Raw genomic sequence first — 16301 nt, 5'->3', positions numbered from 1 at the left:
GAAGTCTTTTTTGAATTGTCCCCCTTTCACGTTCTAGGAAAGCCTGGCTCTTTGGGGAGAGGAGGCGCTTGCGTAGAGGCATCCTGTTTAGGAGCGCAGACCGTGTTTCAGCCGAACCGATCCAACAGCTGGTTGTCACTGTTACTGGCAAGTCCTAATCTCCCCTCCATTTTCCTTGGCCTTTGTTCTTAGCTTGAGAGCACAGAAAATCCTTCAGTGGCCCTAAATAGGCAGAGAAGAAATAGATTTTTTTTTTTTTTCTTTGCAGCATAATTGAATACAATTAACTGGTGAAAGCCCCTGACTGGAGCTTGGGCAGGGGAGAGACGAGTAGGGCTTATCCCGTATGGCAGCAGCAAATTGAGAGACAAAGAGAAAAGCTCTAAGTAGTAATGAGAGTTGTGAATTGAAATATATTGACAGAACATTTTGAAAGAAGCCCTTTGTACCTCTCCTGAGGCTTATACAATGTAGGCTAGCGTTTTACGCTGTCAGTAAACAAAATACGTATGGCAGCATGCCTTTCTAGTGAACCATGTAGCTATAAATATCCAGAGTAAAAGGAAACATGAGAAAGCAGGTACCTGAGCATGTACTGATTCTGTGAAACAAAATAGGAACCAGAAGAAAAAGTAGAAGGGAAAGAATTACTAAGTGGAGAGATGATAATAATAAATGACTTCATTTTACGACTGTCATGACATCAGAGAACATACATAGATCATAAGTAATATGTAATAATGTATTTCAGACAGATTTTATTAGTCTTTCTCAAATGCTGAGAGCTATATCTGAAATCAGAGTACAGATAATTAAATTACTGCTCTAAAAAACCTTGTAGAAGCTTTTATAAAGCATTGCATTGCTGAGACGTGAATGTACGAAGCAGCTGATAATGCAGGTATAGCTGTTGTCTGTATTAGGACAGTATCTGTTTGCCAGAGGTCGTTTTATCACAGGAATTCACACGTGTAAGGAAAGGTGAGGGTGTTTTTTCCTGACGTCACACAAGTCTGAGTGTGGATCACAATGAATTGGCTCTACTTCTGCACTGCTCTGGATGCCCTGTGGAGGTAGTAACTGTGGGGTCCCGGCCCTGGGACCGGACTGATGTCGGGGGTCTGCGGAAGAGGGGAACACCACAATAAGGCCAAGGTGAGGGGTGGAACTAGATGAAGCCTTGGTGGTCGCCTCTTGCTTAGCCCCCTACCCAACTGTGCAGACCCCAATAATGTGCCTCTGCCGCTCCCTACACTTCTTATCAGCTGCTGGAAAATTGGGCCTAAACTTATGCCAAGAGCCCAGAGTTTCTAACAAAACACCCTCAGGGAAATATTTAAACCGAACCAAGAAGCTGTCACCCACTCGCAGCTAAACACTAACCACAAGCACAACTTGTGGTTGAGGGTTTAGTTGTGTTGCTCATTTAAATGATAGATGCGTGAGCATTTTTGCTGAACCATGAGGTCTTCCTTCTCCTCTTTCCCCTCATTCATCCACCCAAACAGCCCCCGTTCAGCTAGTCTACCTCAGACTCAGCACAACTAGTGTGGCAGTGCCTAAGCTGTCGTAGCTCTCCTGTTCCTGAAGGGGCTTGTGCCTGCATAGCTCACGGCAGAACGGTAGATTTGTCGATCCAGGTGTACAGATAGCGCCGGTAGCACAAGCAAGGTGGACTCAAAGCAAGACTCGATGCCCTGACAGTACCTAGAGGTTACACTATGCTCCCCTTGTATCCTGCTTGCAGGGGTGCGCGGGACCAATGTATAGCACCCTCTGCTCCCTTAGAACTTCTCGTGATGTTAGGGCAGAGGTTGTTTGCTATTTAAAAAGTCTTTTTCATTAATTCCCCCTTGGAGAATCGTCACGCCTATGCATATTACTGAGATTCCTCGTTTGGAGGGTGTTTTTTTTTAATTAGCTTCCAGATATTTCTCCCTTTATCAATTTAATGTACTTTGGAGAATTTCAGCATAACTTTTTTTTGGTTTTACGGCACGTAGACCTAGGTAACGACTAAAAGTATTGTTGACATTATTGAATATTCCCATTTACTAACTTTATATTGGCCAGGTATGCTGAGATAAAAGTACTTTAAGATGAACAAGATGAAAGTACCTTAAGCAGATGAAACTCAAGTAATAAATGAGTGGCACTTCCTAGTCGTAAACAATAGAAATTCAAATAAGAATCGAATAAAATAAAAGAAACACCAATAAAACACAATTAGTAAGCAGAAACAACTGGTTTCACACAAAAATAATTTTGCTATCACAATTTTTATGGCCATTAAAGATTAAAGGGATTTGATCCCTTATATATAAATAGAAAAATGTAACTTTGGTTGTTCACACTGGTCGGTTCTTGCAATTACAGCTGGGATTTAGTTTGTAAGTTAAAGTAGTTGTTGCTTATAGGAAAAAATAATGGAATATGTGAATTATAGAATCATTAAGGTCGGAAAAGACTTCTAGGATCATCAAGTCCAATCAAGTACTAAACAAAAGTAATTGCCATATCTGAGGTGTCCGTGATGTTCTTGTCCTGAGGCTAGATCAGAGGAAAGGAATTTTATTGAACTGCAGTCTTCTGTCATGACACTGGGAAAAACAAAAAGGCTGGCAGAAAGACAGAGACCAGGATTTGGAGGAAATAATAAAACAAAATAGCAGAAGTAGGTAGAAGGACAGTCACAGTCCATCAGCACGTTACCAGAACTGTTTGCTAAGGAAGTCCACAAGTATTTGTGATCCCATCTATTTGCATATACAGGAAATCTTTTAGGAGGAGGGCACTTCCTGAATTACAGTGTATATATAGGAGTAAAACAGAGCTGAGGGAAGTGCAGGATTTGATGAAGACAAGTATTGTGCTCTTAAATCTTGTGAAGATCCCATCTGTGGTAAGGCTGTGACTTGGCATGGTGGGAGGGAAATGGATGGGATTTTTGTTGTGGGGATATTTGCCCTTTAAAGGCTTAATGAGAGAGCCCATTGTCAATACTGGTCCTGAAACGGAATGACTGAGCGCTGCAGTTATCTCGTCGTCTGTAACAGTCCACCTGCGTTAGCAAATCTCTCTGCGTCGCTGTATTCACACCGATATGAAAAGGTGCCGGTATAGGAAAACTTAATGTCAGGCTCCAGCTGTCATGAAGAGTAACAGTGCTGCCAGCAGAGGGTTAATTTGGCTAGAGCTCATACCTGCCTTAGTCTGAAAAGGACGATCTGAAGAAGTGCAAACCCTATAGTCATTATCAACCTATTAGTTCCTTTCATATGTAACCCTGACACTGACCGAGCAGTTGTACTTGTTTTCCAAGAGATGCTTATGGATTCCTACATAAATATATATATATAAAAAAGTATCTGGAATTGTGAAACCCTTTCAAATCATGATGTGTATTTTCTTTCTTGTTGATCGTGGATTCAATGACCTGCCATGGTTTCTAATTTTTGCATCCTTACTCAAAACATTTGGTCAACTTTACAGTTGGTAGGTCTCTCACTGTGCAGAGAGAATTGCTGTTCGAAGGGAAACGAGAAAAACTTTTCATCAATTTTAATTGACCTGATTCTGCTGTTGCCAATGTGAGTGGCTGAGCTTTCACAGCTTTTCCAGAACAGAAAAGAAAGGACTGCTGAGGAAAGATGGGCTCTAGCTCATAAGGAAAAATAAGTGCTTAAGTTTAAGCTTACCTGCTTAGGAAGGAAGGCTTCAGACTAGAATTAATGGGGACTGATGACAAAAGAATGTGTTATCGGTGGAAAGGTGACCAGAGGTGTAGTCACTGTGGATATAGGGTTTTTATAAAAAAGATTGAAGTAATATGGAAAACAGGATAGCAAATACATCTGCTTAATGTTTAAGACGTCTGTACCAGTGCAGGCTGTATGGAAACTAAATGGAAGAAGGTACGAGGTGTTCTATGCAAAGTTGTGGCTTCAGCCACGTAAATGCTTACCTGGTGGGATGTTCCGTTTGCTAATACTGAAAGGTGGCTCCTGAAGAAGGAGAGGGGGAAGATACGTTTCTCTATGAATATTTACCTTTGTATTGAAGTCCAGAATACAGGGGCGGTTAATCTGTTAAAAGCATCTTTATGCTGATAAAAGGAGAGAAAAGCCTGAGTGCTGTTACGGTGAGGACGTACCGTTAAGACCATGAAACCAAGAAGGATGAGATGGAAGGAACATTTTTGTAAACAACTGACAGAATAATTTGCTTTGAAGAGATACTAGTTAACCAAGTATTTGTTGGGAAAAACAAATTGAATACAGAGTATCCAGGGTATTTTCAGGCTAGGATGATGTCAGATTTTGATACAGAAGGTGGAGGTTAATACAAGATTTTTCTTACAAGGTTTTCAAGATGTTTAGAATGGAAGAGAGGAAGAGTAGAAAAAAGCAACTACAAGAAATTCAAAGATCTGTTTGCAAAATCCTATGAAAAAGTCTAGGGGAAAGGTGCTCAGGAGTTTGGCAGTTCATAAAAATACACGTATTTAAGATATAGTTGCAGGATATCCTAATGTTGAACAGTGAAAGTAAATGTAATATGTCTTGTAGTCCTCAGTGGTCTTTGAGAACGAAGCATAACAGGAGCAGCTGGAATTGTCCCTAGCGATAAGTTTTCCTGGACTTTTGTGCTTTCTGAAGAGTCCAAAGCACAAAAATGAGAGACAAGAAGGAAGAGCTGTTGAAAAGAATAAAATAACCCCAAAGTTCCTTATTACTTATGATACTAAACAGTAAATCTCTGATATAAGGGAAGACCAAGGAAAATTTTGGTCTGTGTCCTCCCTGCAGAGAGTAATAGATGAGGTCAGTGAAGGTATAATGTTTACTGAAAACATCAGTGGTGGATAAAACTCTGATTAAAACAGGGAAAGCATGAATGATAGCTCTTACACAAGCTACCTGTGAGCAGCGGGCTCTGCCTACCAGCATTAACACTGAGCTCCTGGAGAAACGGTTGAAGTGATCTTTGAGCCATCCGTAAGGTTTAGAACTCAGGGCAGTCCCATAAGGGTCTAGAGATGGGACTAGCAAAGTAGCTTTTAAGAAAAAGTCAGCTAAATGATGCCAAAGAGTTATAGGACGATAAGCTTAACCTCACTTTCCTGGAAGTTTGGTACATAATCAAAGATGGAATATATCAAGGAAATGAGGAGGAGGAAAAAAGAGAGAGAGAGGTCATTACAGACACTGATACGCAAACCCAGTTTCCTTTTTATGACAGGGTAGCAACAATTTAACACTTGTGAGCCTCAAAACCAAGGAAGCATAGTCTATTTTAAATTATTTTTAGGGAAGTGTAAAGACAGGTGGAAAACCATACTTAGAACAGTTAAAGAATAGCGATAGTCTTCATTGTTATTGCCATAATGTGGTGGAGTTAGAGAAGGTCTAGAGGAGAGTGACTGAAGTGATCATGCAGGTGGAAGAGCTGCTTAATAGGGAGAGGCTAAACAGGCTCAGTCCTTCAGCTTGGAGAGGGGAAGACGTGTTTGATGTTGCTCAAATCCCATCATACAGAAACGTAGGAGACTTTAAAGGAGCTAGTAGGACATCTGTTTAGGGCTGAGAAGTCCCCTTGTTTTAACCTGCAAGCAGTAAACTGAGGAGGTCAGGGGCTATCAGCAGGCTGAGAAAAGACTTTGACAAAGCCATGGGGTTTTTCATAGAATGAAATCTAAAGGGAAGAGGCTGTTCACTCTAGCATCTCTCATCTGACAGTTATATGTGCTTGTGCAGTATGAAATGTGTAACCTGGAACTAGCAGCCAGGCGATGCTCTGCCTTATCATTTCCTAAAGTCCTGTCGGAGGAAAAAACCCACCAGGCTGGATGTACTGTTGGTCTCGCCTAGTTGGGCATTTCCTGTGTAGTTAGGTCCATTGAGGGAGGGTAAAATGTGACAGTTCTGTTGCAGCAACGGTGATTTAGGCTTGTGAAAACCTTTTTAACAATAAGAACATGTAAGCAAGGAAATGGGTTGCCAAAGAAGTTCTGGAACCTCAACCGTTTTTGTCATAAAAGTAGATTGCACAACTAGCCAAAACTGTAATTTAATATATTAGGTCCTTAGTGTAGGTGAAGGAACTAGATGACTTCTGCTCTTTTTTTTCCCCAATTATTTGATGGTTCAGACTCTGTCTTGTGTTGTGTCTTAGGGTTCATGTGATACGTGAATAACGTTAAGTCTGAATATGAAAATTGTCTTTCGTACTTTAGTGAAGAAGAGGGCTTTTTTTATATTGCATCACATTTCTGCACAATGGTGCTGCACTAAGTGTAGTGTTACTAAGCAGAAGAAGATGAGTCACTTCCCTGGACTCTGTGACAGAACTGGGCACATATCAGAGTTAACATTCTTTTGTTTCAACGTTTTTCTTGTCTTCTGTGGGCTAATCTGTTTCAGCTTTACTAAATGGATAACCAGGCATTTGAAATGCATGGAGAGAGCATACAAAGTTCCTCAAAAGGACAGGAGTGGCCAAAGAAAGAGGTACCCGTCATTTTTCTTTTACAGTGTTATCAAAATACTATTAACAGAGTCAATCTGAAGATTAAACCCTTGTTTTGTAATATGACCTAATCCTATACTATTAAGAAGACAATAAAAGCTCTAAAGGGCTGCAATTGCCAAGGTCCTAAAATGCAGAGCTCCACATGTGCTAGTCAGGATCTGAAATGAGAGACATAATTCCCTGGCCCCGCTTAAGTTAATAGCTGAATTCTTTATCCCCTAACTACTGGACAAAGTCGTTATCTTTGGAGGATTCCCCATTGATTTTAACAGAAAGAGCTACTTAAAAGCTCATTTTATGGTAACGTTCAGTATCTCCACTGAGTTACACATCAGAGCACTGCTTCACCTTCTTTTTTTGTTTCTTTTTGCCCTTGGGAAAAGTGATTCTCAGTAATTTTCCCATTAAAGCTTTTGCTTCTTGGGATTTGAATTAACCTCATGCAGTAAGAGCTGGCACATCGCACATCAGCCGTTACGTCTGTTTGCAGTCAGCACGGTGCTGCTTCTTGGCTGTAAACGTACCAAGGCGAGCAATTTCCTCACTCCACACAGTTGTGCTGAGGCTGAATGTTCTGTATTAGTTGTACGTATTACCTAATAACAGCATTCTTTCGACTTTAAAAATCATAATCAAATTGGTGCTGTGAAAATGCTGTAAACTAAAGGTCCTTCGAGTCTGGAAAATGGGGATTTCTAATGCATTTAACTGTAAAGCCTCGTTCTCTGATGAGACTCTGTGGTCTGAGTGCTACTGTTGTGATAATTGAACACGAGGTTTGAAAAGGGAGTTATTTAAACTGAAGAAAAGATTGTTACCCAATAGAATAGGGTGACATTTTGAGCAGTTTTCTGCTGGCAAGAGCAATGTATTTGTGAAGAGCTTTTCTCAAATAGATTCATGAAAAAGGTCATTTTGTTAAAATCAGCACATGATCTTCAATTTTTTCATTTCTGATTGTCCAGCTTAAGAAATCAATATTCATAGCTCATTTTCAGGTGCTCACCATCTGAAAAATCAGGCTTTGAAAGCCTTTTAAAAGCCTCTTAAAAATCAGGCTTTTTCCTGGGTGCAAACTGTGCACCCAGAATCAGTAAAGAGTTGTCATATTTGGGCCAGAGAATGCAGTCTCTATTCATCTGAAGCTGCAACTTCAGCAGCAAAAATGGTTAAGGGATAGGGAACACTGAATATCCTCACCAAGGTGGTGCTTTGTGGTGCTAGAAGCGCCTTGGCCTTCTATGAATCACAGAATCATTAAGGTTGGAAAATACCTCTAGGATCATCAAGGCCAACCCCCAACCCAACACCCCCAGGCCTCCTAAACCATGGCCCCAAGGGACACGGCTGCACATCCTTTGAACCCCCCCAGGGACGGTGACGCCCCCACCTCTCTGGGCAGCCTGTGCCAGGGCCTGACCGCTCTGGCAGGGAAGACATTTCCCCTCAGCTCCAACCTAAACCTCCCCTGACGCAGCCTGAGGCCGTTCCCTCTCGTCCTGTCACTGGTGACTTGGGAGCAGAGACCAGCCCCCCCCTCACTCCAGCCCCTCTCAGGCAGCTGCAGAGAGCGAGAAGGGCTCCCCTCAGCCCCCTCTTCTCCAGGCTAAACCCCCCCAGCCCCCTCAGCCGCCCCCAGCACACTTGTGCTCCAGACCCTGCCCCAGCCCCGCTGCCCTTCTCTGGACACGCTCCAGCCCCTCCAGGCCCTTCTTGTCCCGAGGGGCCCAAACCTGAGCCCAGCACTCGAGGTGGGGCCTCCCCAGGGCCGAGCACAGGGGCCCCATCCCTGCCCGGCTCCTGCTGGCCACCCCAGTGCTGACACAAGCCCGGGGGCTGGTGGCCTCCTTGGCCACCCGGGCACTGCTGGCTCATGCCCAGCCGGCTGTCAGCCAGCACCCCCAGGGCCTTCTCCGCCGGGCACTTCCCAGCCCCTCTGCCCCAGGCCTGGGGCGCTGCCTGGGGTTGGTGTGACCCAAGGGCAGGACCCGGCCCTTGGCCTTGTTAAACCTCACACAACTGGTCTTGGCCCATCGATCCACTGCTTCTGCGTGCCCAGCCGCTTCTCCCGTTTGCCCTCCTCCAGAGGCCTGAACGTCTACAAAGGAAATTTTTAGTAGAACAATGCCCACCCAGAGCAGTTAGCACAGCTGAAACCTCCCCCTTTTGGCCTCTCTTCTCCGCTGCCAGGGAGCTGGGCCATGGGAGGTGTGATGTAAAGCAGAGGCAGCACTTCTGCCCTGAACATGATGGTCTGCCATGAGTTGATGCTACAGGTCTTCAGTGTTTTGTGATATAGATTAGAAACAGCAATGAAAAAAATCTTCAAGCGTTTGTAGGACCCCAGGACAACGAAGACATGCTTTTACTTGGTGAAATAACGAAAGGACAGGGACAGCAACAGCCCGCTTCACGCTCTATAAGGTTTCCGTGTACTGGGCCCAGTAATTTGGCTATACCTGTGTTCCTGAAAGGCACACTCTTTTGATTACAAAAGAACTATCACAAACTTTCTCCTTTGCGTTGGATCTAATAAAGCTTTCTTTTTTTTTGTTTGGGGGGGCTTGCTTTTTATTAATTTTCAGGAAAGAAGGGGCAGCTGGTCCCTAATGAAAGTCTTTCTAGTTTGTCTACTGGCCTGTGTTATCACCACCGCAATAGGAGTGCTGGTCTTGTCCTTGGTCTATGTGAACAACACTGCCTTTATGAAAGGGACGGGTGTTACAGACGATGGTACATCTTCCCCAAAACCAGATGAAAAAGGTGTGGATAGCAAATTCCAGTTCCTGAATCATCTGGGGAAATCAAAGGTAAATGATTTATCTTGTGCAATAATATTCTAGCATCATATATAGAAGTTTAATGAATTAATTTCACCTATTTTTTAAGCATTAGGTGATCAGTCTAAACCTGTTATCCAGGCTTTTATAATCCATGGGGAGAGACGCAAACTTCCTGACAGCATGTCACTCCAGTTCCTAACAGATGTTGGAAGTGGTGCAGATCTCTGGAGCGCCTCTCAGAGAGCTAAAATCACTCCAACAGATCAGGCTTGCAAGCCAAGGCAACAATTTTAGGGGTGATTCTGAAATTACAGAGTGAAATTCTGAGAAACAAAACTAGAAAGGTCAAATTTTAATGTAAGCCGAGTAGCACGCTAACCTTTTCCTTCTTAGGAAACAAATTGTTATGTTGCAGAAAAAATATTAACTCCAGGATCTTGTTTCAGTGAGCTAAAATGAATTAACTGACAATGTATGAAGCCCTAGGAATAACATTGGTTTTGCTTAGGTGTATTCCTTTTAATGTGCCCTTCCTCAGTGCAAGATGATTCTTTCAAGTACAAAACATGTTCTAGAGGCAGTAGAAATCTTGGGAAAGGAATAGTTTCAGGTGCAAATAGTTTGCAACCATAGAAATTTAGGACAGTATCTTACTCGGGAAATGTTCTAAATGTTTTGAATCTAAAAGTTTAAGGATATAATTTCCTGAAATATATTTGGATTGTTCGATCACCACTGTCCACAATTAACACAATTCCCCGCTCTTGCTAACTTTACAGGTATATAGCTACGCAGGGGGTGAAATTCAGTGGGCGAGATACAGGAAGGATGTAAATGACTATCTAAGTGACGAAGAAATGGAATTTGGAAAAAGTATCAACAACCATCGCTCCAAAATGACTTTCGGAACCTTACGGATCAAGAGCAAAGGTCTTCGGGCTCCCCACTGGCATTTTAATGCCAATGAACACGGCTACCTGCTCCAGGTATTATTTGATTATTTCAGCTTTCCCAATTGGTTTTGCAGTTTAAAGCATCATGTATATGTAGAAGATGTGCATATGTAAAAAAACCTACATATATATTATATACAAATGTTGACAGGTAATAAAAGCAGAACGACCATTGATTGATGTAAGGCATTAGTTTTCATGCTTGAAATAACATTTTCAAATGGAGATTCTTGAAAGAGGCTGTTTAATGTTGTTACTTGCCAGAGGACCCAACACCTGTATCTTCCAAGGAAGTACAAAAACTGAGGTAGGGGAGACTTTGGACACCTGAAAGTTACAGAATTTTATGTGTTTATACAAGTGCTTACAATGATTAAAGTAATTCTAGTATAGAGCCATCATAGAAGCACGGAGATGAAGGACTGTTAAGGTTCTTAAGAAAGCCTCTGGCTACATCCCCTGTATTGATGCAGGTTAAGAATACCTAAAGCCCATCTGACCGTTTTGTTCACTTTTTAAAAATCTTCAACAAAGGAGCTATTACAAAATCAAAAAATAGTCGTCTCCAATGTTTCATCACACAAACCATTAGGAAGTTTGTGCTGGTACACAAACCACCTTTTTATTTATTAAAAACAAAAATAATAATCCTAATTTCTCCTTGTTTATCTCCATTGGCTGTGGAGACGCTCAGATCATCTTCTCACAACTTTTTATACATGGAAGGCTGTTTTGTTTCCCATAAAGTCTTTTCTTTCCTAGACCAAATACCCACAGTCCCCCCCCCCCAAATAAATCTTCTTTGAAAAGGTTTGCCCTTTCTCACCTGAGCGCCAAATTTGAAATCTGTAAAAAGAAAAGAGAGAAATAGAAACTCACCCTGAGGAATTCAAGACAGCATATTAATTTGAAAAGAAAATGATCTTGCTTTGGAAGCATAGGTACGTAGATATATCTCAACCATTCATTTATTTCCAAGAATAATTATTCATATTTTGATCAGAAGAGAACTGAACAGCTCCAGCTGGATGGGGGATCATCCTTGGAGTACGGCGCTTCACAAACACCTGGTCCTCTCTCCAGAAGTTTTTGGTCAAAGATGACTCCTTTAGAGCTGTTCACAGCCTTTTTAGTAAGAAATGGTTTAAGTATGAGCCATGTGTATCTGTCATGTGTTCCTTAAACCTTCTAAAATTTGATCACTTAAAATGCTATTCTGAATGTAAGGTCACCCAGGCTTGCTGGAGAGCGCATAAGGATGTTTTCTCCTAACAGCCTTCAGGTTATTTGAATTACTGATTTGCCACACATGGATTAAATGAGAGAACTCTCATTACGATCGTTAAGTTCTGATTATGTTGCAGGGTACTGCCTGGATTGGAGTAATAGGCGCAGATGACAGTGTGGTTACCACATACAATGTCACGGCCGGGCAAGTGATCTTCTTCCCTAGAAACACTGTGCATTGGATAAAGAATGTAGGATCAGAAGACTGTGTGTTCTTGCTGTTTTTTACAACGCATGAGGAACTTCAGACCTTGGATGTAGATGACGCATTTTTCTCTACCCCAGAGGATATAGCAGCTAGAGCACTGAAGGTCTGTATGATAGGATAGCCACCCTCTATCCAGTCTTCTACACATTAACACGGCAGTCCAGGCTCTCTCTGCATTTCTTGGAGAGGATCCTCCCTACCTCAGCTGTTCTCTTCAGCCCCACCAGCGGGGAAGGATGTAAACACGTCCTTCGCGTAACGCTGCGCCACCCTGTGTGTTCTTTTGTACGCAAGGAGAAAGAAATGGCGTTGCTCTCTCCAAGAAACTTTTTCTTCTCCACTCTTCACATTTATCCCCAGTTCATGGAAGATCCTCCCGTATTTCCAAGGGCAGAAGGGAAAATAACATAGTGAAGCCCAAAGCTAATTTCCCAACAGAGCCTTGATGAATTCTGTGGTATGAGAAGATCTCATAGGAAACTATAGAGAAGTTCACCTCCTTATTAAAATGGATCTTATTTGAACTGACTAGTTGGCAATGTCTCACGGGCAACAATACGGCCAAGAGTTTCTGCTGAGTCTGAGAAATTTGCGTGTTCAAACCACAGAATTGTGATAGACCTTCCCACCCTGAAACAGTTTGATGCGGGATGGGCCGAGTTTCCCTTCTGCTCCAAATCTCTGGGGTAACTGAGAGGGAAGGGCAGAGCAAAGGAGCAAAACAGAGTATGACAGGGCAAGGCAGTTAAAGAGGCGAGGTATAACCACAAGGCAGAATTTGTCTACCACCAGGTCCTAAGGTGGGATATCCAATGAAGCAAATTTTTAATTCCTCTGTTTGCTGCGTGTCTCTTTCAACTTAATACCCATTGTGTGTCCCACAGCCAAAAGGCGGAGTTAACTTCATCAGAACATTCAAGAAACAAGCAGAAGATCAAGCAGTCAACCTCCCGCCAAACTTAGATGAGCTTGTACAAAATGCCACCTATGTGCAGTCTCCGGACAACCTTGTATGGAAGTACTTCTACAATCTCAAAGGTATGCAGCGAAGAACTCTGTACGTACGAGCTCTCTGTTTCTAGAGGGGGAGAGGAGGGCATCTGCAATCGATTCACTGAAAGAAGAGTTAAAAAGTAAATAGAGAAATCGTAAGAATTAAAGGAGATAAAATGAAAAACATATTGATAATACATCTAATTACTGCCCTTTGAAGGTGTATAACCTGATTCTTATCTCAGAGTAGTTTACCCTTTTGATTTTCATGTCTCTATCTGCGACAGTAGATATGAGAGCAGAGGCCAGTAAGCAGCAGGGCATGAACTAGATACTTCCCAGCTCAAGGTTCTTTGCTGATGTATGTAACCAGGACTGGTGTATTCCCTGCTACAATTAAGTTAAGCAATAACCTAGACCGAAACTTTTCATTCAGGGATTAAAATCTAATAGGCCAGGAAGCCCTGCAGCAGATTAGCTGGCGAGTGACTGGTGCTGAGCTTCTCAGAATATCTTGTGTTGGATACGAAACGTCAATGGATAAACACCTTAACATACACCTAATTATGTCCTTCCTTTTGTTTTACAAATACAACTTCATAAACAGCATGGAACCATATTCACTGCTTGGTTTATCAACAATTATATTAAACAACCCTCTGTGCAGCCTGGATCTAGTGATTATCAGTGAGCGCCTAATAAATACAGATGGCAAAACCTAATTCCAACTAGTATAGTCTATCCAAAAAGCTATAAAAAGCAGATATAGGTCCAGAGCTCCACAGGCAGCTGATGGAGGTCATGAGAAACAGATGCATGACAAAAATCTTTGCACTTGGCCGAAAATGTTCTGCATTGGCGGTACTTTATGAGATACTCTGGCGCTGATTGTGTGTCAAAAATGTTAACTTGAATTAATATAGCAAAAGTTAGCTTGTTCTTTAAGTGTATTGCTGTCAATAGCAATTCGGGATGGAAAAAATCCAGTTGGAGTTTGTCATTATGGCTGACTACAGAAAAATAAATGAGATTGCATAGTGTCTAGTGCGTGAAGGGATAGCTAAGATAAATGGCCTTTATTTTTGGTTCCAGAGGTTTGTAACATTCGAGACCTCAAGTTTAGTATGCAGTAATGACTTGAAGTTGGCCAATACACTAAGAAGCAATGTTAACCAAGCCTTGTTGGAAATACTCATTTAGCTGTCTCTGTTTTAGGGTCAAGAGAATATCATTTTCCAGGAGGGGTCTTCCAGTGGGCTCGCTACCGCGCAAATGGCACTGGACTAAATGAAACCGAAAAAATTTTTAGTGAGTCGCTGCACAAGGTACGTGCTTTCAGTTGGATACTGTAGCTATTTAAACATAAGGCACAGTATGCAGTTTGCGTGGGTTCGTCGCTGCTTTGTCGTGTGTAACAGGGATATAACGAACCTGGATGGTTTTCTGAACGTTTTTGTTCTGCTTTTCAGCATGAAAATACCCTTACCTTAGCAACTCTCCGGATAGTCAGCAATGGACTGGGGCAGCCTCATTTCCACTTCAACGCTAACGAGATGGGTTATGTCATGAGCGGCTGTGGACAGGTAATCTGTTACGTCGGCGAGGGATAAGTCAGTGGAGTTTTGGCTGCTTAACAATTACAGACCCAATAACTGATTCCCAGCCCTGATTAGTAATACTACAATTAGGAGTATTACAAAACTCTCGGTGTCCACACTTTCCTTCTCCCTCCAAAACTTTGATCTGAGATACGTTGGTGGAAGCTTGTTTGGTTGAAACGGAGTTATACAAAGAGCCCAGTTTGTCCATCTTGTTTAGTTGTTCAGCAAAATCACACGTGCTTATGGCAGCAATCTCCACTCTCCTGAACGCTGGGAGTACAAAACAATAGAGCGCCTCTGAGGAACAGATAAATAGAGAAAATTTAGTGAGTATTAAGATTTAGAGTTCAGCATTTGATTATGTTTTTCACTCAGTGCAAACGTAAAGTGCAAAGGTAATTGAGTTGGAATGATGAGACTCCATAATGTGAGGACTTACAATCTTCTTACTCAGGAATTTGCCTAGGACCCCTCTGCTTTTTTCGAGTCTTAGCTAGCTGATTTCAGCGCAGTGCTGGGACCGTCACTGGGTATCTTTCCAATAACAGCACACTGAAAATTGTTGTTGCATATTGCTGCTTTACTTGCAATAGGCTGGAGTTATTCTCTCATCTGGAGTCACCTTCAACTTCAACATTGCCATCGGAGACGTCATATTTTTCCCTGTTGGAACCCAACATTATATCAAAAGCTTATGTGATGAGGATTTGCTTTTGATTCTAGCCTACAGTACAGGAAACGAGGTGAGAATTCATATGGGCAAGGCAATTGAAAAAATATCCAGCTGTACGTAATGCTAGGCTTTTCTCATACACGTGAGGTTTACGCTTTGCTGCACGCCTTTCAAAAGAAATGCTAAGAATATGTCAAGTGCACTGCCAGTGCAAATTCCCTGCTGATGTGAATGGGTGGCATGCAACACCTATCAAAACTCTGTACACGGAAACAGGAGGTGGGAAAGACACACAAAAGGCCTCTGGTAGGGTGTGACATGCTCGTGTGTGTGTAAGAGAGACGGAATTCAGATAGTGTTTGTGCATGAGGTACTGCCGGTGTTCAAGAGACAGAGCTTGAGCGGACCGGACAGGTTGGGGGTCTTTGCAAGCTGAGCGCCCACAAGAGGGAGAGATCTTCCTAAGCCTTGAACAGGTCTATGTCCTAGGAGCCAGAGCAAGGGCGTATATATCTAAGGTTACACATATCCAGTGCTCTTGATAGCCCAGTGTAAGACTTGTCATTAGTTGTATACTTCCATATCAATCCATTTTCATCTTGGATTTTTGAGGTGCACTTTAATATTCTATATTATTAATATTGTAAAAAATGATCAGGTAGCTATGGTTATTTTTTACATAACATTGTCTTTGTCTTTGTAGCTGGAAACTCTTCGTATGAATGGCTACTTCCATGGAACAGCAGATCATATACTTGCTCAGCTTTTTTCCAAGGAACAGTCTGAGTTTAAGAAGTTCCAAAAGGCTGCCAAAAATTAGGGAAAAACACTCCTCCGAGCAGTTAACGGCTCCAAGAGTTTTTCACGATCACCATGTTTCTAGCAGGACTTCTTGGTACCTTTCTCACTATTTATCCAGAGGAGATGTTCAGAAAAAAGAAGAACATGGGGCTGTTCATTGTAAAAATTTCTTTTCTTTTTTGTATTTTACCATGTTTTATTTATCGTACAATGTATTTTGATTGTAAATTAAAGTAATTTCCGCCATTAGGGTTGCCTTTCGCTCTGTATAACGTCTGTTATCCCACCGTATCTCTTCCCTCGCGCTACTGAGGTTTACCTTGATTTTCTGTCACGTAGGTAGCGGTGCTATATACAGATACAGGGCGTTTACACAGCTCGGTCTCTCCCTAAACCAGGTATTGTTTTATAAGCCCTGCATCTAACAGTGATGGCAGGAACGCGCTCGTCGTACAGTTCAGGCCATATTCA

General features: G+C 42.2%; 1 protein-coding gene across 2 annotated transcripts; it reads left to right on the top strand.

The window, feature by feature from the left end:
• Positions 1-56: 56 nt before the first annotated feature.
• On the top strand, positions 57-16079 carry LOC104044991 (uncharacterized). 2 transcript variants are annotated; one of them, XM_064437972.1, is made up of 10 exons: positions 57-147; positions 6423-6509; positions 9117-9341; positions 10094-10300; positions 11632-11865; positions 12647-12800; positions 13971-14080; positions 14225-14338; positions 14950-15099; positions 15733-16079. In XM_064437972.1, the coding sequence occupies exons 2-10, from the start codon at positions 6432-6434 to the stop codon at positions 15847-15849; spliced, it is 1389 nt and encodes a 462-aa protein (XP_064294042.1). In that variant the 5' UTR covers positions 57-147; positions 6423-6431; the 3' UTR covers positions 15850-16079. The 2 variants fall into 2 exon arrangements, with proteins under 2 accessions (XP_064294042.1, XP_064294043.1); XM_064437973.1 differs by lacking the exon at positions 57-147 and having other exon boundaries at positions 6425-6509; positions 9193-9341.
• Positions 16080-16301: the final 222 nt, after the last annotated feature.

Source organism: Phalacrocorax carbo, chromosome Z (assembly GCF_963921805.1).
Source record: "Phalacrocorax carbo chromosome Z, bPhaCar2.1, whole genome shotgun sequence".
Taxonomy (NCBI): domain Eukaryota; kingdom Metazoa; phylum Chordata; class Aves; order Suliformes; family Phalacrocoracidae; genus Phalacrocorax; species Phalacrocorax carbo.
Note: the sequence above shows the minus strand (reverse complement) of the source record. Positions and strands in the feature narration are given on the sequence as shown.

What these genes read in the sequence shown, in the direction of transcription:
- LOC104044991 (XM_064437972.1), top strand. Translation starts at nt 6,432, where the DNA reads ATGGATAACCAGGCATTTGAAATGCATGGAGAGAGCATACAAAGTTCC. An exon ending in AGGAGTGGCCAAAGAAAGAG is followed by an intron (nt 6,510 to 9,116) that starts GTACCCGTCATT and finishes ATTAATTTTCAG; the next exon opens with GAAAGAAGGGGCAGCTGGTC. An exon ending in GTACTTCTACAATCTCAAAG is followed by an intron (nt 12,801 to 13,970) that starts GTATGCAGCGAA and finishes TCTCTGTTTTAG; the next exon opens with GGTCAAGAGAATATCATTTT.